The following is a 26,691-nucleotide window of genomic DNA, read 5'->3' as shown; positions in this document are numbered from 1 at the left end:
AGTGTGGTTCACTTTGAAAAATAAAAAATCAAGAAATCCACCTCAAGAGGTTGAAAACTAAAGAGGATGGTCCTACCCTTATAACAAAAAATAGCCAGATAATCTGAAAAATTCCCCTGAATACATCAAAGTTGAAACTTTAGGGCAATTTACCTGAAATCTAAGGAAAAACAGTCACATTGATACCAACATTTTTCTCCAATTTCTTATGTGGATGTCAACTGTCTTTTGAAAGAGCTCAGGTTCTTTTTAAAAATATTTAAAATCCAACATATAAAAAGGTACATGATATGGACTGTTGACACTATAAGAAATAGAATTGATACTCCAACATGAAAAAACATTCAATCTTAGAATTTATATCAAAAAAAGTGTAAAAAAAAACTCTCTCAAACCCTGAGATTCCATTTTATACTTATTAAACTAATAATCTCTAAAAAGAACTGTAATATCCACTGCTGGTTGCAAGCAAATGCAAACTTGCTACATTGCTGGGAAACAAAATAAATTGGTATGAATTTTTAAATTTTTTTTTTAAGATTTTATTTATTCATAGAGACACACACACAGAGAGAGGCAGAGACACAGGCAGAGGGAGAAGCAGGCTCCATGCAGAGAGCCCGTATGAATTTTTATAATGATTATTTGATGACGTTTCAAAACCAAAAATCTTCATACTTTTGGATTTGTATTCTCATTCCTGACAATTTATCCCGAGGAAATAATAAAAAAGAAGAAAATCACCAAGTTGATTATAGCAACATTATTATTAAGAGCTAACAACAAGAATTATCCTAAATGTCCATCAAACTATTTCGAAAAACAAGAAGTTACTGCCTATAGGGTACAGGACACTATGATGGCTGTCGAATTAAAAAAACAAAGACTAAGACAAAGCCACTGCTCAAAATTTTAATTTAACATTTGATGAGGGGAATAGATAATAAAGATACAGCTACTCACTGACAATTAGTAATCATGAAAATCATACGCAAATGGGAAGAGGGAAGTTGCTTAAGATAATAGTTATTAAAAATTAATTTGTTATGATTAAGATCATAAAAATTATGTATATACATGGGACAAGGACTAAACATAGACTTTTAAAAAATGAAAGTATGATATCTTGAGATAGTGAGATGGCAGAAACATTTTGCTTTCATAACTTGTGCAAGCCTGTGATAATTTTTCTCATGGTATTCAAGAAAATTCATACTAGATGAACAATCTCAGAGGGCTAAACCACATGTCATAGATAAATAAATCTGAAAGTCAAACACTCATTTACTGACACATATCAATGGCAAATATTAGTGTAATCTTTATGAGTCCAGGTAGCCACTTTCTTCTTTGCATATATGCCTGGTGATCATAACTATTTCAATGTGTATTCAATCCTAATCCTAATCATCAATATACATGTCAATCTTCAGTAAACATCTCCACCCCAGATTTGTCCCTAGTGATTCTCCCAATGTGAACACAATGTACTCTGGCCCACAATGGTGCCATCTGTGTACCTATGCAATGACTATAGATTACTCATGCCCTAGAGGGTTCTTTCTTGCTTGCCCACCAACTATAAACCAGTGCTAGCCTGAGCAAACCAGATAATACTCTGCCACCTAGTGGAGTACAGCTATACCTTCTCCAACAAGGTTTGCACCTCAGCCTTGGGGAGAAAACTCCCTTCTAAATTTGTCCTTCCTTTGGTAACTCCATCAGCCCTAAGGTACCATATAGCATTCTCTTACATCTTAATAGGCTGCTCTTTCATCATAACTTAATAATTCTTTTTATTAGGGCACCTGGGTGGCTCAGTCAAACAGCTGACACTTGGTTTGGGCTTAGGTCGTGATCTTATGTCATGAGATTGAGCCCCACATCCAGCTCCATGCTGAGTGTGGAGCCTGCTTAAGATTCTCTCTTTCTTCTCCCTCTGCTCCTCCCCACTCATTGTCTGTCTCTCTTTCTCTAAAAATAATAATAATAATTCTTTTTATTAAATCTTGCTTGTTTAAAATCACTGAGTTTCTGTCTCCTTATTGGACACAGATTGATACAATCTTCAACCGTAGCAACTGTACAACTCCATTCATTTATCTCCTTTGGGGACATCACAACTTCCTGACCTATCCTGCTCTGAAGAAGCTTACCACTGCAGAGTTGGAAATGACATTGAGTCAACTGGAGGGAAAATAAAAACAAAAATACAAAACAACAATAAAAAAATCTAGCATGTAAATTTTAAATAGAATAAATGTTTCTTTAAGAAAACAGAGATGAAAGAGGTTGTGGTAAGAGAGGCAGCAACAGAGTGATAAGTTCCAAAAGGTCTCAAGGCTAGGTAGGATCAAAGAAAGGGGCAGAAGTGGATAGAGGGTACCTGGCGGAGCAGAAAAGGCAAAGGCTCAGAGGTGGAAAATGAAACAGTATGTGTTGCAGACAGTGAACAGAAAGGAATGGCTGGAGCAGAAAGAGTACTCTGGGGAGGGGCAGAAAGTACAGCTGGACTGGGATTGTCAAGGCAAGAAGGGGAGGGCCTGCTAACTTGCACTTGGGGGGATACATAAAAAAAAAAATGATTACATTTAGAAATTTCTCTCCAGGATGAATTCTCCAATGATGAATAAAATTTGAGTTCCAAACAAAGACTTCCCACATTTCTTACATTCATAGTGTTTTTCTCCAATGTGGAGCCTCTGGTCTTGCTTCATTGTGAACTCTTACTGAAGCTCTTCTCATAACTCATGGGGTTTTGCCTAAGGGTGGATACACTGATGTGGATTCAAGCTGACTTTCTGCTTGAAGGCTTTGCTGCAGTCCTTACACTGATAAGCTTTCTCTAGTGCTGTTGAAGATGTGAGTTCTGAGGGAAGCCTTTCCCACACTTCTTGCAAAGGTAGGATCTTTCCCCAGCATGCAGTACTTGGTGGTGAATGAGCTGTGAGTTCAAACTAAAATCTTTACTACATGCATTACCTGCAAAGGATTTTCCTCCAGTAGATGTCCTCTGAATTAGAAGACAGGTAATTTTCTGACAGCCTTGCTACAGTCCCTGCATCTGAGAGTTTTCTCTCCAGTGTGGACTTGCTGGTCCTGGGCTGAAGCTGAAGACTTTGCCACATCTACACTCAGAAGGCTTCTCCTGTTGTGGATTCTCTGGTGTGCAGTGCAATGGGAGCTGCAGCTAAAGGCCCTGCCACATTCTTTGCACATATAGGACTGCTCCCCTGTGGTGGGTCCTCTCAGGGGTCACCTTGCTGGTGAAAACAGGTGAATGCATCTCTGCCTTCAGTTTCAGTGAAGTGTCTGAATAGAAGTAGAGTTGAAGGCAAAGTCTTTGCCATGATCCTTACTCATAGGACTTTTCTCCAGTGAGTTCTCTCTAGGACATAGCAAAATGCCACAGACTGGGTGACTTAAAAATTTATTTTCCTCCAGTTCTGGAGGCCAAAAATCCAAGATCAAGGTACCGGTAGGTTGGATTCCTCTGAGACCTCTTGGCTTGTAGATGGCCATCCTCCCATGCCTCTTCACATGGATGTCCCTCTGTGCATGTGCACTCCTGGTATCTGTGTCTAATCTCTTCTTATAAGGACCCCCATCAGATTAGATTAGGGCCTACTCTAACAACCTCATTTTAACTTAGTTATATCTTTAAAGACCCCATCTCCAGTCACATTCTGAAGTACTGGGGGTTAGAGCTTCAACAGAGAAATTTGGGGAGATCAGTCCACCTCCTATGCTCTGAAGCCACCCGACTCTTAAGCAATGCTGCCTCACTGCCTTCCTATTTACACACTCCAAACATGTTCTCTCCTGCCTCAGGTCCTTAGTGTTTTGCTATTCCCTCTGCCTACAATGCTATGCTCCTAAATATCAGGACATCTTGATCCCTATTTTAGTCTGATCTCTTGTTCAAATGTCCCTTCACTGGAATCTGTCCCCAGTCACTCTATCTACCCTTTGCTATACCTTTTCCCTGTTTTATTCTCCTTCATGGCATTTGCCATGACTTGGCATAAAAATTTATATATTGCGGGGCTCATCCTGTGTTTAAAATGTACTCAGGATTTTTAAAAATCAGGTATAGGAAGGTGAAAGGAAAGGATATAACTGCATTTGAAAGAATAATTTATTATTTATAACTCCTGAAAAGATAGGTGGCATGCCACACCACACAGAGCCACATGGGGAAGTACCAGGGTCGGTCAGGAAAAGGAGTGAGCAGCAAACATAGGCAAAAGCCTTTATTACTATGGTGGTGGGAAGCTGTCAGGTGGGTATGGTCTACTGGGCAGGAAGCAAAACACAGATGTTTGAGTCTGTAGTTGGAGCATTTGTAACATGATTCCTGCACACCCATGAAAGTTAGACAACAGGGGAGATGTAAACAACTCTGGCTTATTAGTTTGGCGTTGTGATCAATGGATGCCAAACATCAATTACACAATCTATACATGTTGGTTAAAACACTCCCACATTTTTGGTGTTACGCCAGTATAGTCAAATGTCAGCTAGTAGAATAACAAAATAGAATAAGGGAATGAGTCTCCATAACTAGTTTGTGCCTGCCCTTCAAGTCCAGTCGACCCTTGAACAACAGGGGTTTGAACTGCATGGGACCACTTATAAATGGATTTTTAAAATAAATATAGTACAGTACTATAAATGTATTTTCTCTTCCATATGATTTCCTTAATAACATTTTCCTTTCTCTAGCTTACTTTATTGTAAGAATACTGCATATAATATGTATAACATACAAAATATGTGTTAATATACTATGTTATTGACAAGGCTTCTGCAGTCAAATGCTCTACCCCTGAGCTATACCCCCTATTTGACAAGGCTTCTGGTAAACAGTAGGCTATTATTAGTTAAGTTTTAGGGGAGTCATGAATTTTTGACTGCAGGGACCAGTGCCCCTAACTCCTGCATTGTTCAAGGGCTAAACCGTATTTCCATGTCCTGAGGGTAATTCTTGCTGCCACTGCCCCACTCCCAGGATTCATCCTGTCCTCTCAGGCCAGGTGTACACCTTCTCCTATCTTTCTTATTTTATCTGAAATCTCTCAGAGGTTACTCTGCTGGTGAATACAGATAGATGCATCTTCACCTTCAGACACAGTTTCACTGAAGTGCCTGCATTGGTTTATCCCAAAACTCAAGTGGACAAAAGATCAAAGAAACCAAAGCTCACCTGAGGCTAAGCTATAAGGGGTGTATTCCCTAGCTTATTTAATTCCTCTTATGCAGAAAAGCTCTCAGGAACTTAAGGCACAGAAAGATACATTAGCAAGATGGGACTGACCACAATTTCTTGTGTAGAACTGCTACCCCAGGTCCTGCTTTTAATATTAACATTGTTTATATTGGGCAGCATAATTCTCTGCTCGCAAGAGGAAGATTACAGGCACAGATCAAAATGCTGAGACCAAGCAGATATTCTAGGAAGGAGCCTGAGAAAACTGTAGATTCCATGAATCCAGATCCATAATCACAGGAGAATAGCCAGGAAAGGAGACAGGGGCCGGGGTGAGGGATGGATAGAGGATTTATATACCAAAAAGAAAAATGGAGCCCCAAGCTATGAATAAAGTTCCCTAGAATCCCCATGCCGGAGATTGGAAAATGTTTACTATATATGCACACAAACACTGGAAGACCTTGAAAAAGTCCCGCTCAACCTCTGCTTTTCTGCTGTATAGAAATAAGACAGTTGGATTAGGCAACTTCAAAATTCCTTTTCAGCAATAAAAGCCAATAATTCGAATGAAGTAAACCAAAACAAGACTTGGAGATAATTTACCAATAAGATTTTAAGACTCCCTAATACTGTTTTATCTAAGATATATAGATTATTTTTAAGACGCTTCATTAATTGTATAGCTCTGGCAAGGGTGGGAAGAAGGTAAGTTGAAAAAAAATTGAATAGCAGCCATGTTTCAATTACATACCAAGTTACAAGGCATATCCCAAGTATTACAGTATTATATTCATAACTGATTTCCAAACCCCACTCTGTCAGCTACTTAGTTCATCATTGGAAAACAGTGGGTTGGTTCTGCAAGGTATGCCCATTAAAGACAATACTTGCAATACAGCAGGTACCACTGGTTAGATCAGAGATTCCATACATACCAAAACTACATGTACTGGTAAATCTTTACACTTTAACTGGTTTGGTTTGAGGCAAGATGGTTGCTATCACCATACCCAGTTGTCCTGCTCACACATCACACATGAACAGACAAGACAAATCCCACAACCAATCTCAGTTCTGTTTTCCCAAGTCCATGGCATTCTGATGCTAAAGCCCTTCAGGAAGGTCAAGGAAGCCAGGCATGTAGGTCATGGGAAAGGCTGTCAGATGATGCTAAACACTACACCTCTGTGAGTATAAAGACTATAATAAGAACAGAGTAGTTAAAATTATGAATTGAAGGACATAAGAGAAAAGGCAATGTTACATCCTCACATGCAGAGCTAATATGAAAGGTATTCTATCCAATATTAACACAAGTAGTAATTCCCTGCAAATTGAGTAATTAGGGTATTCCTTGGACATGGGTGTTCTGTTTCTCTTAAATCAAGGTGTTACTGGATTTTTGTACCGTCTTGTCCAATATAGGAGGTATTTCATGGAGATTGGGACTTCCACAATCTCACAAGAAACCTTCAAAAAGGTCAGATCAAGTAAATGGTTGTTGAAAAACATAGGCTTCAAAAATATTAAAGCCCTATGTGACTTATCTGAAATATAGTAGACTTAAAGTTTTCCTAAATAACCCAGAACATTTTCTAGAATCTGATGTCAGCCATAAAATAATTTCAAGCATTGGGATACTTGGGTGGCTCAGCGGTTGAGTGGCTGCCTTTGGCTCAGGGCATGATCCTGGGTCCAGGGCTCGAGTCCCACATCAGGCTCCCTGTGAAGAGCCTGCTTCTCTCTCCCTCTGCCTACATCTCTGCCTCTCTCTATCTCTCTCATGAATAAGTAAATAAGATCTTTTTAAAAATCTCAAGCGTTGATATTATCAGATAAATCTGTTGCAACCCAAGTTACTTCATGAACAGAGGCTGATTGTAAACCCCAGTTAGGTCTGAATCCTCAGAACTTTAATGTTACGACACAAGGTAAAAGAGGATGCAATGAACAGGGTTAACAGACAGATGTTAAAAATAAGAATTCCTTACTGTCATCCCAATATTTCAGAAGCAAGTTCCATCTTAGAGTAAAACTCCCAAACTGCAATGTACTAGACCCTTTGGCTGCTCCATGGACAGTTACAAGCTTTTGGTGTGGGCTAAAAGCCATACCAATGGAGTTAAGTGTTTACAATTTTCTAGGTCCACCTGAAAATGAACGGGGTCCTGGGGTTGGGCATTCTAAGAGAGATGGGTGTTTCTAGAGCCCAGATGCAAGCACGGAGGGAGAGGACAAGCATATCCACCGCGGCTGGATTAGCCTAGAAGGGGGATGGTGATATCCTTATGGGGCTGTCCGAACCGCCCCCTGTCCTAACGCCTTACAGGAAAATAGACAAATGTGGTGGAAAAGCTGGAAGTGGGGGGTGCAAGTCTGGCCAGCACTCCAGGTCTCACAATACCTTCTCTAGTCACGACCAAAGCGACTATCAAAGTCGGGCTCTGTACAGAGTCCTTCCCATCCTTCCAGGACCAACCGGACTGCTCACCTTGGGCTCCGCTCCAGGCCTACAGATTTTCTCTCGACATAAGTTGTGGTCAGCAAGAGTCAATATTCAAATGGTACCCTCACACTTAAAAAACAAAACAAGGGTACCTGGGTGGCTCAGTGGTTGAGCATCTGCCTTTGGCTCGGGTCCTGGGATGGAGTCCAGGCAGGGAGCCTGCTTCTCCTTCTGTGTATGTCTCTGTCTCACTGTGTGTGTCTCTCATGAATAAATGAATGCAATCTTAAAAAAACAAAACAAACAAAACCCCTCCGCCTAAAAGAAAAACATGCTGTGCCAGAAATGCATTGTCACCATGACCAGCCCGACCCTAACCTCCCTCCGGTTCTCTCTTAGGAACCTTGGAGACCCACACCTAGGTGGTTCCTCCTTCAGACCCTGGGAGACTAACCGGAGGAAAAGAGCAGGCACTGTCTGCTCCTCCCATCTTCTCTCCCAGTTCTGATTCTAGGTTCCCAGACACCCAGACAGGGGTGCTTCTCTAACTGGCTTCCCCAGAGAGGCGGCAGATGTCTAAAACAAGAATTAGAGGTAGAGCTATTCATTCCGTTGAATACCGGGTGGAGGCGTGGGGCCCACCTAGACCAATGAGCAGTGGGGCCCACAATGCTGCGCGCATCCCCAGCCGGAATCAGGTCCAGTTCCTTCCCAACCAATTTCCTTCTGCGCCTAGAAAATTCATGGTCATGATGGGAATTTTAATGGGGCTGATGGGTTTGCCTCGGCAGTTAGCCCAATATTTCAGGGTTCTGATCAATATTTAAAACTCTATTTTATTTCTATATTCTGCAAAGAGGAGATTGAAAGTTAAATATTACTTACAATGGCTTCTAAATATATATTTAGAGATAAATTTGGCAAAAGATGTACCACACCTGTACAGAAAAACTACAAAATTAAAATACATAGATATACCGTGTTCATGGATCAAAATCCAAAATACTGCCTATTTGATTTACAGATTCAACCAAAATCCCTGCAGATGTTTTTGTTGAAATTGTCAAATTTCTTCTAACAGGTATATGGAAATGCAAAGGAATGATAAAAAACCAAAATAACCTTAGGGGGAAAATTGGAAGACTTACACTGCCGGATTTCAACAGTTATAAAGATAATAGTAATGAAGATGATATTGTATTGGCATCAAGACAGACAAATCAGTGAGTCTGGTGATAGATTCATATATAGGATTGTGACCGTGCAGTTCAATGGGAAAAATAATCTGTCCAACAAATGGTTCTAGAAAAATTGAAGTTAATCCAAAAAATAATCTTAGCCCATTCCCATACAAAAAATTGCCTTGAAATGTATTATAGACTTAAATGTAAGAGTTAAAACCATAAAACATGTGGAAGAAAACAGGAGAAAATGTTAATTACCTTGGGTATGGCAAAGATTTCTTAAATGATACACACAAAAACACAAACTATAAATGAAAAAAATACTTCAACTGTCCACAGGAATACTTTCTTTGCAGTTTGCACAGACACTATATAGGGTGGTCGTGGCCATGGCTATATGCTTCTCAATTTAAATCCAAGAGAGGGCATCTCCCCCTGAAGCTATTTTCAAAAGTCCTGAGCTCCACTCTGTTTGGATCAACCTAAGTCACAACCATTAAATGTAGCAAAGGAAATGGCATTATTCCAAATGATTTAAGCCAGTCAGGTCCCATCCTGTTAGCCAGTAGTATAGTTAAACTATCCTATATGGCTGTGAAATGTGAGTGCCTTTATTAAAAAGAAGAAAGGGGAGGATGGAGGCCAGAGCAGCAACCAATCAAGTCCACTACATTATCAGTTGCAGGGAAGGAAAGGGCATCTATCAGTTATTCAGTTCTACCAGAGATATTCTTAAGATCCTGAATTGGGCCTCCTAACCTTGTAGTTTTAGTCTTTAAGCCACAGAACTAGGATTTTGTTCCATCCTCCTAGATCTCCACTAAAGCAATTATATTTTAAACATTGACTCCAGAGAAACATGAAGAACTTGAGGAGAGGCAGAGTCTATGCCTTTCCATCCTATTTCAGTTGCCTGTGCTTAGAACAAGAGCAGTCTTACCTCTGTCCAGCAGAGGGTGTTCCTGGCACCTTTTTTTTTTTTTTCCTGGCACCTTTTGAATATACTCATTTCTAGCTCCAGCACTCTTTGACCTAGAGGAGAAAATTGGCTTTGCAGGCTGGCAGAGCACAGCTAATTTTGCAACTGACTTGATCACCCACTGTAGGCAAAAAGTCTTCCTCTTAATAAATCTGTGTTTCTATTCTGGTATGTTCTTTATGTTGAACAGGTTTTTAAAGGATCAAAGAAATGATTAACAAACCTCCAGATGAGGTTGGCCTGTACAAGATTTTCCTAAAGGCAGCACTATTGGCATTTGGTGTCAGATAATCTTTGTTGTGGCGGAATGCCTTGTGCATTGCAGCATATTTAGTAGCATGCCTGCTTCTACCGGCAGATGCCAGGAGCAGCCCAATCCTCAACTGTGACAACAAAAAATTTCTCTAATTGCCAAATTGTCTAGGGAAGGGGAGCACAATCACCTCCAGCTGACCTACACAGATATATTCCTCATTCCTTGAAAAAGCAAAACATGGTTAAAAATTATGGCTGTAGCTGAGATCTAAGTTGGAGATTGATGGGGGATACAGTAAAACCATCAATTAAAACAAACCAGTAATACAATTTTGATTATTCACCAAAGGAACTTGGGCTTTGCTTTTTAAGCAACAGAAAAATAATTAAAGGACTTATAGAAAGAGAGTGATATAATAGGTTTTCATTTTAAGAACATTTTCTTGATCTTAGAGGATTGAAAAGACAATAGCTATCACAAAACTCTGAGATGGTAATTATATGAAATAAAGCCATGGAAGCTGAAAAGAATGAATAGATTGTCCCTATGTCTTATGTACGCTGTCAGCTGATTTTCAGTTTCTTTATTAATGCCATCATGAGTGGCTTCCCTCAGGTGTATCTGTTACCTTTTCAGAATATTTACACTGTATACATCCTGGGGTTTTTATCTTTTATGTTTTTTGCTACCAGTTTCCAGCATATTCTACTCTCCCTCCCTTCTCTAGTTTCCTCTTCATAAAGGTTTGCATTTTTCAAAGGAACATCAGGGAATCTGATTTGCCACCTCCAGGACTGATACATCAGAGGAACTTAGCCCCTTTGGCATGAGTATCCTTTGAGTCTCCCAGGAAAATAAAATAACCTTGGGGCCTGGTGGTTAGATTCCATGCATTCAGAATTACTATGTTCTCAAAGAGAATGGGGCAGAGTCAAAAGCCTATGTCTGTCTCTCCATAGGGTGCTTTTGGTGGGCAGGAAACACATCTGAAGGGAAGAATAATCTATAGTATAGGACACCACCTGGGACAACAGTTGATTGCCAGACAAATTTACATTTTGGCTTCTTTTCTCACACCAATTCTTTCTCATTTCTCTTTATATTATCAACAAATAAGATTTTGTTATATACTTGAAAATAAGTAAATAACTTTTTATCAGCTTTAGTGGGTCCAATATACTAGAGATCAGAATGGGTCTCATGCTTCTTTCATACTAAGCATACTAGTCCAGCCTGTAATCGGGGGTGGAGACTGAAAAATACAGTGGCTTATCTCCAACACCTGTATCACTTACACCAGAAATATAGTTCTATTCTTGGGGAGCGGGGTTCAAAGCCAGTTCTTTTTGTTTTCTCTTTTTGCTCATTTCTCAATTACTCAGCAGAGAAATGACTTTCACCTTCAGAGAACATGCTCTAGGGGACTCTGTACCTCTTAATAGTACTGGAACACTGTTCACTAAAACAAAGCCTTAGTGAATATGAAAAATACCTTGTTATTTCACAAGAATCCACCTTAAAATAGAGGTGACATGGCAAACCTCAAGTTCACATAGGTCGGGGGGCGGGGGGGGGCGGGTCTAGAAAATACATCAGAGATAGGAAGTTATCTACTAGAGAATCTGGAACCGAGAGTATTATATCCACATTTGGAAGGTATGCTAAGACATGACAAATAAGTCTGGTGGTATTCATGAAATTAAGTTTAAGGCATGAGAGTTGGCTATTTAGCCACTCAAGCTCCAAGCAACTGAGATGAGATACAAATAAGCAGCTCATGTGACTACTAAACAGGAGAAAATGTAACATTAAGGTGCTGTATAAGAGGCCAGGCTTTCAAATACAAGCCTGTATCAATATGACTAAGTTACAGATGACAGAAAACCCAAATCTAACTAGTTTAATAAAGGATATGTATTGGCTCACATAACTGAAAAGTCCAGAGGTAAGTCTATTTCAGGTAAGGCTTGGGCTAATGGCTCAATGTCACCAGGGACCCAGTTTTTGTCTGCATTGCCACTATCTTCTTCAGTATTGGCTTCATCCTCAGGCCCCACAGGCTAACACCAGGAAGCTCTAGACTCCCCCTCACCTTCCCTTTTAACAGAAAAGAAGTGTTACCCTAGTTCCAGGTCTCGTATCTTCCTAGATATCATATGGAGGACAGAGAATGCCTCCTTTGGTTGTTGTCAAAGAAAAGCCTCTCTCTTTCAGAAGACCCAGTAAATATCTCCTCATAGCTCATTGGCTCTGTGACCAAATAGGACAAGGTGATGGACATGGGCTTATAGAGTTGGGACTGAAGCCAAGTCAGGTGGCTAAGAAACGATACTTTCCCTAAGAATATATGGGTTTTGTCTGCAGAGGGAAGAATGGATGCTGGGAACCAAATAAGAGATGAGTAATACAGAACCCTGACTTGGCCATGACAAAGACAAGCTTAGAATTGCAGACACTGTTTTGCAACTGAATTGCTTCTAAGACAACTCTGTAGGTACCTCTGAGGGATTTCATTATTCATTCCCCCAAGAGATTCTGGGCAGGCCAGCTGATTTCCACAATATGAATAACTCTATACACTATTTTTATATTTCCTCACTTTCCAATCCTACTTCTGAAAATTTTGAAGACAAAATTTTACCATAATCAACTTTGATTTTAATATATTGCCAATTGCAATTTATTTATATTGCTAATTGTAAATTAGAAATTAAGTTTCTAATTTTTCTTTTATATTTCTCCAAAATTTAGGAAGTATTAATTTCATTCCTCTTCTGACTTTGAGATGTGTGGAAAGTGTCATTACAAACTGGAAGGTCTTCCATTTTACAATTCCTTCATCACAGACTATGGTCTTTGATATGGGCTTTCAAGTACCTGTCTCTAGGCCTCTGGTAAGGAAGACAGTTAGGAATTCTCTTGGTAGGGGACATCCATTTCTACATGCTATTTCTTAATCTCTCTGAAATATGTATATTTTGCTATGTTTTGATAATTCTTTGTGATACTCCTAAAATTTGTCTTGTCATTTTTCACCTACAAACATTTTCATCTTTGAGGGAGAGTTCCTAGGGTTGGTCAACTTCCATGATGCTCCTCTGTAAGTCCAAACTGTTTCATAGTTCCATTCCTATATTCTTCTTCCTGTTCATTCTCTCTCTCCCATTTTAAGATAGTGATATCACCTAACATACATATTATCTACATCCTGGGGACTTATTAATATTTAGGATTTTAATGATCACCTCCTGTAGCTTAGTTCATTCAACCCTATTTCAACTGTGCCTGTGTCATGTGTCCACTCATAATATTGACTGCACTTCGTATCTCTTCCTGGCCTTCCTCCTGTCCAACTCTCTAAATACTAAATTGGTGTTTCATAGGACTCTATCTTGGGTCCTCATGTTTTGCTATACTCTCTGGAGCCAGTACTGTCTGAAAGAACTTCCTGAAATGATGAAAATGTTCTATGTCTACACTATCCAATACGGTAGCCAACTGCCACATATAGTTATTGTGCACTTAAAATCTGGTCAGTAGAAGAACCTAAATTTTAAATTTAATTTAAATACCTACAAATGACCAGTGGCTACTATATTGGATAGTGCAGCTCCAGGTGATTTCATTCATTTCTTCCATGGCTTTAAATACCTTCTGTTCATCTGATGACTCCCAGGTGCAAAGCTCTAGCTATAACTAACCCAGAGCGCTAGTCCATATATACAACCACCACTTGAAATGTCTACTTGTATATCTCACACATACCTCAAATGTTAATTCAAAACAGAGTTCTAGATTTCTCCTTCCCCAAACCTATTTCCATTCCAGTGTTATCCATTCCAGTAACTGGTCTGCTCTCTAATTCAGCTCCTCAGACCACAAACCAAAAGCTGTCCCTAATTCCTATTACTCCTATATCCACTGTTAGCAGGTCAATGATTTGATTTCTAAACTATATCTTAAATACATTTCCTCTCCATCTCTACTACTACCACCCACTCCAAGCCATTATCATCTCCAACCTGGACTGCTAGCAGTCTCGAATGTGATCTCTCCTTTCACTTTCCTCCCTTTACAAACCATTGTCTACTTAGCAGGCAGCAATCATTGTGAAATGTGAATCAATCATGTCATTCCTCCACTGAATACCCTTTAATACCTTTCATTTAGGATGGAATTAAATGATCTGGTCCACCTATGTCTACAAACCTAACTTGTGCCTTTCAATACCCTTGATCATTGTTATACCCAAAACCTTTTGGTTTCTTGAACATGCCAAACCCTTCACACATCAGTCTGCAGAGCTGTTCCCTCTTCCTTCCCCTATTATTGATACATGTGCCTTCTTCTCATTCTGAGATTTAGCTTTAATGTTACCTCTTAGGATAGACCTTCCCTATTTATATAAAGATGCTCCCTCTCCATCATTCCCTCTCTGTACCATTCATTCCTTCATAATCTCTCTCACTAGATTAATATTCTAGAAAGGCAGGAAGCAGTTCTGACTATTGTTTATTCAGCACCTCGCATAGTGCTTTGCATACAAGCAGGTGCTCAGTGATATTTGCTTAATAAACTTCCCCCAAATACCCTTCATATCACTCATTTCCATTTCTTGGTTCTATTTAGTACAAAATAGAGAGGTTTTACGAGAGGTTACCCTAACTGGAGTATGCTAAGCCAAGTTCTCCTTATTACATAGATTTAGGCTTCAGCAATCAGGGGCCCTAGAGATATGTATGTGGTTTAATCCAAGCCAGCCTCTGGCTTCTCTTCCTTGCTCCTTAGTCAGCAATTATATTATCTGGCTGGGAGCTTCTAAAGTAGAATGTCTAATTAGCAGAGAGGCAAACTGGAAGCTGAAAAATAGCTCTCAAGGTGAAGTCTGGAATGTATGTTTCATCTGTTTTGGCCAGCATTCTTCTCTGAATAGGGCCTCTGTTTCTCTAACCCTTGAAGATGGTCAGTACCATTCTCTAATAATACAGCTTACTCTGGAATGTGGGCTATCATGATGAGAAGAGACTGGAAAGGGATTTGGGATAGTGGAATGAGAGGTATTGTAGCTATACAAAATTTTATGGGAAAACAAACCCAAGAAAACAAAAAAATCTCCCACTCGGTTTACATTTTCCCAGTCCCAGAGTACTATCTTATAACACAAGGGGAAATCAGGTCTCCCAAGACTGCACCTCCAGACTACCCTCTGCTACTTTCTTAAGTTACCTTGGTGACCTCAAGGTGGACCATGACTTCTGAGGAAGAGAAATTCTGGGGTTGGCAATGTAACCGCATTGTCATCTACATCAAATATGGCTTTCAATAAGGTAGACTTATGAAAGCAGTATTAATAAGTACTTACACATAGAAAGAATATATCCAGGAAGACACAACCAGTAATAGTGGCTGTCTCTGAAGAGGTAGATTGGGAGACAAGAGTGACAAGGAGATACACTTTTCACTGAACACCTTTTTAAACTATTGCAACTTTTTTTTTTTTTTTTACCATAAGCACATTATACCTACTCAGAAATAAATAAGTTTCCAAATTTGAAAAACTTAAAATACAGTATTGATCCTCAAAGAGCCATTTAGCTGGACTAACACACATAGACATTAGAAAAATATTAAGACAGCACATAGTTAAATACCAATTTGGACACACAAGTCAGTACTGATTACAAGTAGAAGAGGAAGGTCTGTTCATTTGAAGGAGCTGGGTCTTAGATGAGGAAGGAAATTTTTAGCCTAGGGAAAGTTGAGCAAATAAATTTGAGAAGTAGAAATGTGCACAAATAGAGAACAGCAGACTCCGGAGTCAGATAGACCTACTTGAATCTCAATTCTATAACATGTTAGCTGAGTGACCTTGAATTAGTTTTATAACTTCTTTCAACCTCAGATCTCTCATTTGTAAAATGAGTATGAGTACCTACCTTAATAGGATTAAGAAAAACTAAAGACTGTATGTAAAGTGGTTAGCATAGTACCTGACAGAGTAGATACTCAACTAAAAGTTGCCTAGCATGAACATGGTTGAACAGGGAGACCAGTCTTACTAGAGTACAGGGTACCTGTTCAGAGGGGACAAGATAATACTGGCTATTAAAGTTATAACAAAGTGGACGATCACCTTGTTTTGTCTCTGGGGTTCCTGTAGCATAAGAATTATAAACAAATATCACCATTATGCATTCTCTAACGTTCAAGAAGGTGAGATATCTGACAATTACAAGGTTTCTCTCTAGCATGGCGCCGCTGGTGCTTAATCAAAACAGAATTCTGACTGAAGGCCTTCCCACAGTCATTACATTTATACGGCCTTTCCCCAGTATGGATTCTCTGATGTCGGATAAGGTGTGCCTTACAGATGAAGCTTTTCCCACAGTCAGTACATTCATGAGGCTTCTCCCCCGTGTGGACCCTCTGGTGCTGAGCAAGATCGGAGTTCCACATAAAGCCTTTCCCACAGTCCTTGCATTCATAAGGCTTCTCCCCAGTGTGGATTCTCTGATGTCGAAGTAGGGCTGGGTTCCGAGTAAAGCTTTTCCCACATTCCTTACATGTATATGGTTTTTCTCCAGTGTGGATTCGCTGGTGCTGTGTAAGGCTTGTGTTCTGACTAAAGCCCTTCCCACATTCCTTACATTCAAAGGGTTTCTCTCCAGTATGTATTCTCTGGTGCCGAATCAGGTTTGACTTCCAAACGAAGGCTTTAGCACATTCTTGACACACGTATGGTTTCACCCCCGTGTGAATTCTCTGATGTGCAATGCAATGTGATCTAAAACTGAAAGTCTTCCCACATTCCTTACATCCATAGACCTTCTCTCCATTATGAATTCTCTGATGTTGGTCAAAGTCTTCATTTTTATCAAAACACTTGCCGCATTCTTCACATATATAGAATACCTGCTCACTGAAAATTTTCTGATGTATACCAAGGGGGATATTAACACCAGCATTCTCTGAACTATCTTCGCCAGAGACCATCTCATCTTTGACAATCACTTCTATAATATCATTTGCGGTGTTCTCCAAACTTCTCCCATTGGAGTAGTCAGACCACCTCCCTAACCTGCTTTTTTCCTCCTCACAGGTTTTTCCAAACCAGAATTCCTGGGAGCCACACCACCGGGGTCCACTTGATAGCACCATGTGGTCCTTTGCCTCCTCAAAACTTCCCTCCTTCAGAATAAAATCTTCTTTCTCACTCTTCAACACACCCTCTGAAAGAACAAATCAGAGCTGCAAATGTCATCATCAGCCATGATAGAGCGAGTAAGGTCACCAAGTGGTACTAGTGTGTCCATTTCACTCCAAGTGTCACCCCTCGTGTCTCAGCGGCCCTGTCCTAGAGGGAAATGGCACAACAGGGCTAGCACACAGAAAGCAACCAAAAGGTATACCACAGAAAGGCAAAAACTAGACAGAGTCCCTGAGGGCTATGATTCCCAAGCACCAGGCCAAGCACAAGGGGAGCTCTCCCAAAACAGTTGAATTGAACCTCAGGGACACAAGTCAGAACTTCTTCTAGGTAGTCCTGGTTATAACATGAGAAGAACAGGCCAGGATTCAGGGCAAAGGACCTGTTCAGAAATAACGAATCCTTTGAGGCAAACCTGGGGGAACCTAAACTTGTCACACGCAGTGGAAAGCAACAAGGAGAATCTTCCTCATACTTGTCAATGCTAAAAGGAAACGTCTTCTCATTCAATCCAGTCACCAGGTCTGCCATGAAAAGTGCTTCCCCAAACTACTTCAGATACAGTTGGGCAAAGACTGCCTGCTCTTTGCTCCCACAGTGCTTTATTCACATCTCTGTCATAGCATCACACTTTGCTGTAATTATACATTTATGTATAATGTCCCATTAGACTGTGAGTCCTTGCAAGATAGGGGCCATATAGTCCTTGCTTTCTGATTCCTAAAAACTAACAGAATGAATAAAATGCAGCACTTACTTTTAAAATATTGGTTGGCCATAGCAGCCTGTAGGTCATCTGTTCAGTTACAGCCTAAGACCCAAGACCCATTTGAATTTAATTAATCAATGATGTTCAAATGAAAGCTGGAAGCTTGGGGTTTAACTTTCCTCTTCATTAAATGGTTGACTTGGGGATTTTTAGGAGAGTCGTTTATTTAGAACATAAATGCTAAAATGGAATCTTAATAGTTTACAACAGAAAGACAGAGGAAAACATGTGCCTGGGAAGAAAGTGTTCATTTCCCTCACTTACCAGTACAGATTAGGCTTGGACCCTCTCCTTGAAGTTTCAGGTTCAATGGCTCTTCCACCTGCTCAAAATGGGAGATCCCAGCAGGCTTTAGAAATGGATATCCTGCCAGGGTCAAGATATAAATAAAGCTGGCTCAGTCGGAGGAGTGGGGCCCGTTAGGAAAGGAGCAGAGATGGAAGCAGTAAGGGAGAATGAAGGTGGGTGGACAGATTGGTACATAGGCGACCTACATTTGAGGAGGATAACAATATAGAGGACAGAAAACAGATGTACAGGGAAGTTGCAATTCCATCAGTTCCCCAAAATGTGAAAATGTTTCATTCATTTTAAATATCAAGAAGAAACAGGGGAGACTAAGGTCTGTTCTTCACTTCATCTAGGAGGCAAAAGCCAGTTCATATGGAAAAGAGTCAGGACGGGATGGAATTGCACAGAGTTGTTCCTGAGGCTATGTTGGGGAACCACAGTCTCTCAGCTTCCTTCCTGTCTATCCACCTTAACTATTGCCTTCTCTTTCTACAGAGGGTCAATGGTGGGTCTATGGCATCCATTAGAAATGGACTCACAGCCTCACTCAGCCACTTCCAGAAGTCACTTCTTATTCTAATGACAGCTCACAGTCTCACTCAGACATTTCCAGAAGTCACTTCTTATTCTAATGAGAGACCTCTAATTGCAAAATCCACTCTGATAAACTCTTCTTCAGGCTTAGTTAAGTCTGGCCTCCTTGTAACTCCCATCCGAAGCCTCCTGAGAAATGTACCAATTCCCCACCCTCCAAAAGACAACCTTTTATACTGCTGAAGCCAAGGACTGTGTCCCCTGATATTCTCTTAAGACAAAATGGACTTTGAAAAGAAAGTTTGCTGCAGGTCAGGCCATCAGGATTTTACTTAAGGAATAATTTAGCTGTTGGCTTTCTGCCTAGAGCAAAGATGGGAAGTTCCCTTGGTTGGTGGGAGAATAAGCACTGAGATCCTGAGAGAATGCAGAGGACGCTGCAGTTGTCTCCCTATATCCATCTACCATGACCACCAACCCCACCCCCCACCACCCGACCATTATGGAGTAGCCATGCCCTTTGGAGGGGAGTGATTTCAACTCCAGTTCCTAATGCAGCCCTCACTAGTCTAAGCCAAGCAGGTTAAACTATCCCACTTGCTCCATGAGAGACAGTGTCAGAAGTTGGCAGTCCAAGCCAAGACAATCAGTGCACACAATTTCCCTGGCCATACTCATTGGTTTAGAGTTGGCATCAGACTTAAGACAGTACATTACAAAGGCCTGAGGAAGGCATCCCTTATTTTTCTCCCGAGGTATGAAGAAGCAGAGCCTTGGTTACAACTACTAATCATCTTACCACCATAGGAGGAGCCAGACTGTAGACAAAGCCAACATACAAGGAAATAGAAAAAAGCAAAGACTGAAACTTTGATCAAACTGTACCTGCAACTCTACCTCTGAACTTTCAACTTCCAGGAAACAGTAAATTCTTTTTTTGTTTCAGCTAGTTTGAACTGGGTTGTTACTTGTAATCGAGAATATCCTAATATGGAAAGACTGCCAGACACAGCAAGGAACTGTGAGAATGGGGAAGTTGGAGGCACAGCTCAAGTTCCACTGTGCCTACAGGAGAGTTCCTGTAGGAAGAAGATAGAATGGGGTCAGGGGGGCCACAGGGGACATAGTTGCCCCTAGGAAATTAGGAACAGGAAAGCCTTGTGTTGGGCAAAGGAATGCCAGAAATCCCTGAACTGGAACTATATGATTCAGGGTTATTGAGACTTGATTACTAATGATAAAGATGGCTGTGATACCCCAAAGGGCAGTCAGAATCTGGAGGACTATAAGCAGGCTGGGAATGCAGAAAGGCCACCTCAGTGTGTAAACAGAAAAGTCAGGGAGTACAGATAAGAACAGTAGAAATGGGGAAGAGACAAAAATAGGTGAATGAAGAAGAGCCAGAGTGAATAAACAGACTCAAGAAGATGGAAAATCATGGGAACACAGGAAAAAAAAAAAAAAAAGGAATCCCACTGATGTCTACAGCACTAGGTTAAGAGAACATATACCTATTACATTTTAAAGATTAAGACAAGGGAACTGGCCAGATGACCGGCATGTGTCCTCACTCACCTGAGGAGATGCCCCTCGGGCCCTCTCCATCCAGAGCTCCCTGAGGAGCCTTGCACCAGGGTGCTTCCCCTCGCTCCAGCTGGGAAATCAGAGCCGGTTTGGGAAATGGAAATGCTGCTTAAGGGAAAGGAAATGGGACAGGCAAGTGAGTGGGGTGACATAGAGCGATCCCAGAGCTCTTCCCAGGCTTTGTCTTTAGGGGTGGGGTGGAAAGAAGGGAATTAACTAGGGAGAGCAAGAAAAGGAAGTCCAGGTGAAGGAACAGGAGACCCAGGGGAGTGGGGCCAGGAGACTTACAAAGGTCAGGAATAGGAGTAAGAGGTGCTCAATGACAATTTCAGTGAGCGAATAGATGATTCCACTCATTGAGATTGAGCTTTCTTATTCTCTTCCTCCGTTGGAGCTCTCAAGTTTAGACAGCTGCATGAGGAGGCTCGGTATTGGGCTGGGTCTCCCATAGGGAGAAAGTGGGAAACTGAGAGCTTGGTGAGGCACCAAGAATCTGCTCTCTTCCTTCTCTACCCATGGCACAGGGGTCAGGAGTTAGGCAGCTCTCACCCTGAGGCAATAAAGTCTGTTTCAAGGCCTGGATTTATTTATACCTGGACTTCCCACTTCCCAGCAACCACTGAGGCTGGGTCATTTGAATCCAAGGGCCTGAGGTTCCCACTCAGATGAGGGTTATCAAAGACTCCTGAGCTTCTGAGGAAGAAGGAACCAGGAAACTCTGAAGGGCAGAAGCAGAGTCCAAAAGGAAAGACCCTTACCCAGGGCAGCCACAGCCCCATAATTCTCCAGCATCACGTCCCTGTACAGGACCCTCTGAGCAGGGGCCAGGCCGGTCCATTCGTTCTCAGAGAAGTAGATGGCCACATCCTCGAAGGTCACTGACTCCTGAAACAACATGTGTTTAAATGCCCTAGGACAATCCCAGACCCAGGCCTGGAGTAAGGGGCAGACCAGGCACTAAGAGGCACTGGAGGGCGTGCCAGTTGAGTTTCTGGATTCTGAATGTCTAAGAGAACCCTCAGCAGATTTGTACCCTGCACTTCCAGAGATATAGAGGATCAGCCATCAATTTCTCATGGCTCTTCATCTTAACTTCCCAACATCCTCTCACCTTTTTCATGAGTCTCTACAAATTTTCCCTCTTTATCCTTATGCCCAAAACAACTATCTGTGCTCCAGGAGCCATCCTTTCCCTGCAGTGGGCCCTCTGTCTGAGGTCACCAACCCTTGATAACAAGTTCAACTACCATCTATCGAGTCCAGGACAAGCACTTGACATATATTACTTGGTGTATGCCTCACAGCCTCTGAGGAGGGCATTAGATTCATTTTATAGAAGAAGAAATTGAGGTTCAGAGATTTACTGCTCCCAAAGTTACAGAACGGAGATAGAATCCAGGGCTGTCTGCCTCCTCTGGCTCTTCTTTACTGTGCCACGCCGCCTTCGGTCCTCACTCTTGCCACCCCTGCTGTCCCTGTGTGAGATTCTTTCCCTTCTCTCCCTCCTCCTCACTGTCACCAGCCACAGGGGAAGCTAAGGGCACCTCAGTACACTGGGGCTGCCCTGGAGGCCGGACTCCAAAGGGCAGATCCAAACTCTGACTTTACTCCCTGCACTCTGCCACTCCCCACCCTACTCTTTCTTCCCAGCTTCCCAGTCTTAATGTCTGCTTTTCCTGTACCTCTGGGAGCCCAAGCTTCTGCCCTTTCTCTTCCCTTTTTCCTTAAGAACACAAACAGTGCTAATGTAGAGCCATCAAGACTTCTACTTCCCAGCCACTAATCAGTCCTTGCCCTACAATGTCCCCACAGCGACTTACCCAGCACCCCAGGGCTCAAAGACTTTGGCTTGACTTGCACCTCAAAACGTCCAAATCCTCTGCACCGCAGACGATTCCATTCACTATGCAGAGACCCAGCTTACCTGCCAAGAATCATCTCTTGTACCACCACCCTCATCCCCTATCCTGTCACCATCCTGTCAGAAACCCAAACCCTTGCCTTGCCCCAGTCGGTGCCCTTGCACCTGCAGCTCCCCCTGCCTGGAGATCCAGTGCCTCCCTCCTGCGCCGGCAAACTCTGATTCATCTCAAGACCCACCTCAGACATAACCAGCTCTGTAAAAACCAGTGACCTGGAAATGCTGGACGTTCGTCGCGGCGCACAGCGCTCTGCGACCACCTCTGCGCCCGCGCTGGGCTCCTGCCTGTGCAGCCGCACGTGAGCTTCCCCTGCCGGCGCAGGTCTGGGGGGTGTCGAACTCCTTCCGCTCCCTGCCCGCTCCTCCGGCCCCTGCACTCGGGGCTGCACCCCGGCTCCCCGGCCGCCGCACGGCCCCCGCCGCCCCTCCTGCGGGCCTAGAGCCCGGGGCAGAGCCGAGCCAGCTCGGCGGCGCCGGCCCCGCACTCACCGGGCGCGCCCGGGCCGGCGCGGGCTGTCCCGGCTGCAGCTCGAGCGCAGGCCCGAAGGGGGCCCCGCTCGCCGGGGCCGCGGCCGCCATGGCCCGGGCCGCCCTCCCGGGAGGCGAGCGCGCGCCAGGCCCGCCGGGGGCCGCCCGGGGCCGCCCGGGTCGGGCAGGGGCGCTCCGGGCCGGGCCGGGCCGGGCCGGGTCTGACACAGGGGCCCCGCCGGCCCCACGCCGGCTCCCCTCGGCTCCCGCGGGAGAGGCGGAGGCGGCTGCACTCCCGCCCCTGCGGCTTCTCTAGGACGGCGGAGGGCGCCACGTCTCTGTGGTCCTCGTTTCTTGGCGGGAAAAGAAACCGGGAGCGAAGAGCGCGTCCCGCTCCCGCAGAGACACCCTCTGCCTCGGAGCGCCGCTGCGGGGATGCAGGCGAGCGGGCCGCTGGGGAGAGACTTCCCGGGGATCCTTCCCAGCCCTCCTCTTCCCACTGGCCACCCTTCTCTGCCGCACTGCACTTGTGGGACGGACGCCCGTCGTCCGGTCGGCCTAGCACAGACTTCTGACGTGCCTGTGCCGGGATCTCCACCCCCTCACTGGGGTCTACCTTCCCAGAGAGCAGCTAACGCCTTCATCATTGTGGTGCTGCTAATATCCACCCAACATCTAGCACCTCTTATTGGCCGTTTCTTCCAAGTGCCAAGGAATACTTGTTGAATAAAGGAATGAATAAAGGTTGAACCTTTTTTTTTTCCCCTTTTATTTATTTGACAGAGAGAAAACAAGCTCCCGCACAAGCAGGGAGAGCAAGAGGCAAAGGGAGAAGGAGAAGTAGGCTCCTCGCTGAGTGGAGAGCCCGAGGTGGGGCTCGATCCCAGGGCCCCAGGATCATGACCTGAACCCAAGGCAGACGCTTAACCGACTGAGCCAACCAGGCTCCCTGTGAACCAGTTTTTCAGTGGAAGAAAGTAAGGCCCAGAGAGAGGAAATGGCTTACCTAACATCACACAGCATGTTGAGAAGTTAAACCTTTAAGCAAAATTGTAGAGATAGAAGAAGACCACCAAAATAAGAACAAGCAAAGGCTATTCATTCAGAGCTTACTATAAGCAAAGGCGTTCAACCACCATCACTTGCATTTGGTATAGACTCTAAATCAGGTACAGAAGTATAAAGCTTTATAGTTAAAAAAGGAGGGGCAGGGAAAGAGACTTCAGGTATGCTCTGATTGGAGATTGTTGGCATGGGGGAGCTAACTAGAAGCAAAGCATCTTATGTGAGTGTTTGGGGGAGTATATTAATCAAATTCTGGCTATTTGGGGCTGATTGCTACAGGGTTTATTTTGGCTTCCTGGACTGGTTGCTACGGATAGTAGTTTGACTTCCTAGACTGGTTACTGCAGATAATGGGTTGGCTTTCTGGACCTTAGATTGGTTGCTGCAGACTGTGGATCAGAGTTCTATTTCTCTATATGGTCTGGCCATTTTCCATTTGTATATATAGTCTGTTGGGGTGAACAAAGTAGGAAGATGTCTGCTTCAATGAAATTCCAGCCCAGATTCCTTTTAGAAACCCAGGGACTGAGAGCTTACAGATATCATACCTGTGAAAAATCACAGAACAAAGGAGACCTCAGATGAGCTCCCTGATTTGTTTGCTTGTTTGTTTTTAAGAGGATACTGGAGAAGTTCATAAATGGACACTAGTGAATAGTCTGTGAGCATTGAGTAGGCAGCAGTGAGTCTCACCCTGGGAAAGATCATTAAGAAGGATGAGCACACAACAAATGCTCCCATGATTTTCTTAGTGACAAGATAGAGAAAACTGGACTCAGTGCAAAATAAATATGGGAGTTTGAGCTCATAACAAGGACCTCTCAGAAGCCTGATTATTAAGTCATGCTCCACCAGAAGGAAGGTCTCTTATGGTTCGGATCAGTGTTTTGGTTCAAAACTAAAGAGGAGAGAGATAGTCTATTTTCATCCATATATTTTTACTCTTTCCATTGTTCTTCCTGTTAAACACATAGCAGCAGACAAGGTCAAGGCCATATCCTAACTGACTTGACCAGTAAAGTACAATAAGCCACTTTTAGATTTATACAATGTATTACTTAAGTAAACAGCAAAAGGAAGAGTATCCAAATATGTCAGTCCCCAGATCCTTGTTCCAGGCACCAAAAACAAGGACATCAAAACAAAAGGGGGTTCAGTCGCTGTAACATCCTTGCTGAGGAGCTGATTTTAGACTATAGTTAAACAGTGTTACACTCTGCAGTTACACCCAGAAACCCTCCTACCTCTTCAGAATCTGAGAGGCAATGAGAAATGGTCTAATGACTGCCTCCCACAAGAGAGAGGGAAGGGAGTGGGAGATAAGCTTGAAGGTCTCTAAAGCTCCTCTCATTCTCTCATGTTATAGAAGGATCACAGGTTGATCTGCCATGAGTCAGAGTAGCTGTAGTTCAAGATTTTGACTGCATGGCTTATATATGTGTAAACCTATGAGGGCACCATAGTGGAGCCATTCCCCTATAACTAGACCTCCCAACTTTTTACACATAAAGATTCTCAGGAATATGAGCCACCACATAGGTCATCAAATACTCTAATTGGTTGTATTGACAGTCAAATACTGTCAATACAATGGGTCAAATACATTCCTTGTATCTTAGGCAACATCAGACAAAAGTGCCCATGATAGTGACATACAATAGTATAACCAGACCATAGTCAGGCTCCTCATCCAGAGCCAATCTAGCTAATTATGTCAGTAGTCCAAGTGAGGCAAGAGGTACTGGCAATGGCACATAACCCACATAAACTGGACAGCAAAAAATCCAGGGCAGTACAATTGTCCATTATCAATCATGCTAGAGAATTTAGAACAATCAGTGGGCTATGAAAAATGTACAAGAAGTCCAACAATAACAAGATGAGGCTAAAGGGAATAATTTCAATGTCCGGGAAGTTAATCTTATTCTGTTGTTTCTTGCTGAGACTGTTTCTTTCTGGAGTCAGTGACTGTTGGGAGGATTCCAAGAGTTTTAAAATTGAGATTATTTATTGGCCAGTTGTAAAATTGAGGGTGGTAATGGAAGCCTGGATTGTTGCTCAGATATCCTATAGACAAAAGCTAAGAGGCTAATGGTCCCTCCCTCTGCCCCTGATTTCCCAGGGTCTAATCCTTACCAAGGACTATCCGGATTGTTCCTCTCCTTCCACAGCTAGTGTCTCACCTTATATCCAGTCCTCTCCATGTCTAAACCACACCATATGCTTAGACTCATCCCTGGTTAGTTCAGGAGCTCCTCTTCTATAATTTAAAACATCTTAGAATATCTCCTACCCTCTGACATGTGAGCCATGCCAAGACCGCCTTAGTTTTCAACCTCATAATTCATGATCATTATACTCATTATTTATAGTTTCCCAAATCCAGCAAGCATAGCTGGGATGAGTTTCAGTCTCCTAGCCCTCAGCTCTTTTTTCCTACTTGCAAATTCTAGTAGTCCAGTTTTCCAGAGATAGGTATAGAAGGGAAAAAATAGAGTGATAAGGGTTAATTATATGGTTTGGGTTTCCTGCAGCCATTTAGGGCCTTCTCCCACTCCTGAACCTCATAATTAGACATTATAACTTAAATGAGAGGTACACTTTAAGGTAATTATCACATTTGGAGCCCAAGTGAATTATCTTAATTTGTACACCACTAAGAGCTTAGGCTTGGTTGTCCAATTATCTTTTCCAGTTTTTAAGAGTTCACTCTCTCTCTTAATAGCACTTCTTTCTTGGGGAATGATACAGGTCACAAAAGGTCCAGCTAATGTC

The 26,691-nt window shown here is 42.7% G+C and overlaps 1 protein-coding gene across 11 annotated transcripts; it reads right to left on the bottom strand.

The window, feature by feature from the left end:
• Positions 1 to 583: 583 nt before the first annotated feature.
• Positions 584 to 22,898, bottom strand: ZNF662 (zinc finger protein 662). Of its 11 annotated transcripts, XM_055321108.1 has the most exons (6): positions 22,563 to 22,835; positions 22,283 to 22,386; positions 21,221 to 21,347; positions 20,454 to 20,570; positions 18,318 to 18,419; positions 584 to 17,306 (listed from the first exon to the last, which is right to left on the bottom strand). In XM_055321108.1, exons 3-6 carry the CDS (start codon positions 21,252 to 21,254, stop codon positions 16,276 to 16,278), a joined length of 1,284 nt encoding a protein of 427 aa, XP_055177083.1. In that variant the 5' UTR covers positions 21,255 to 21,347; positions 22,283 to 22,386; positions 22,563 to 22,835; the 3' UTR covers positions 584 to 16,275. The 11 variants fall into 11 exon arrangements, with proteins under 11 accessions (XP_055177083.1, XP_055177084.1, XP_055177078.1 ...); XM_055321109.1 differs by lacking the exons at positions 22,283 to 22,386; positions 22,563 to 22,835 and adding an exon at positions 22,873 to 22,898; XM_055321103.1 differs by having other exon boundaries at positions 21,221 to 22,386; positions 22,563 to 22,837.
• Positions 22,899 to 26,691: the final 3,793 nt, after the last annotated feature.

Source organism: Nyctereutes procyonoides, unplaced genomic scaffold, assembly GCF_905146905.1.
Source record: "Nyctereutes procyonoides isolate TBG_1078 unplaced genomic scaffold, NYPRO_anot_genome, whole genome shotgun sequence".
Classification (NCBI taxonomy): domain Eukaryota; kingdom Metazoa; phylum Chordata; class Mammalia; order Carnivora; family Canidae; genus Nyctereutes; species Nyctereutes procyonoides.
The sequence above is the reverse complement of the archived record's forward strand: the minus strand, read 5'-3'. Positions and strand labels throughout refer to the sequence as shown.

Bases quoted from the DNA above. Each gene is read 5' to 3' on its own strand.
- ZNF662 (XM_055321102.1), bottom strand. From the start codon at position 21,359: ATGTTGTTTCAGGAGTCAGTGACCTTCGAGGATGTGGCCATCTACTTC. The intron at 18,420-20,453 runs GTGAGTGAGGAC...TGACCCTGGCAG, and splicing joins CCCGAGGGGCATCTCCTCAG to GATATCCATTTCTAAAGCCT. The intron at 17,307-18,317 runs GTAAGTGAGGGA...TTGTTCTTTCAG, and splicing joins TCCAAGCCTAATCTGTACTG to AGGGTGTGTTGAAGAGTGAG.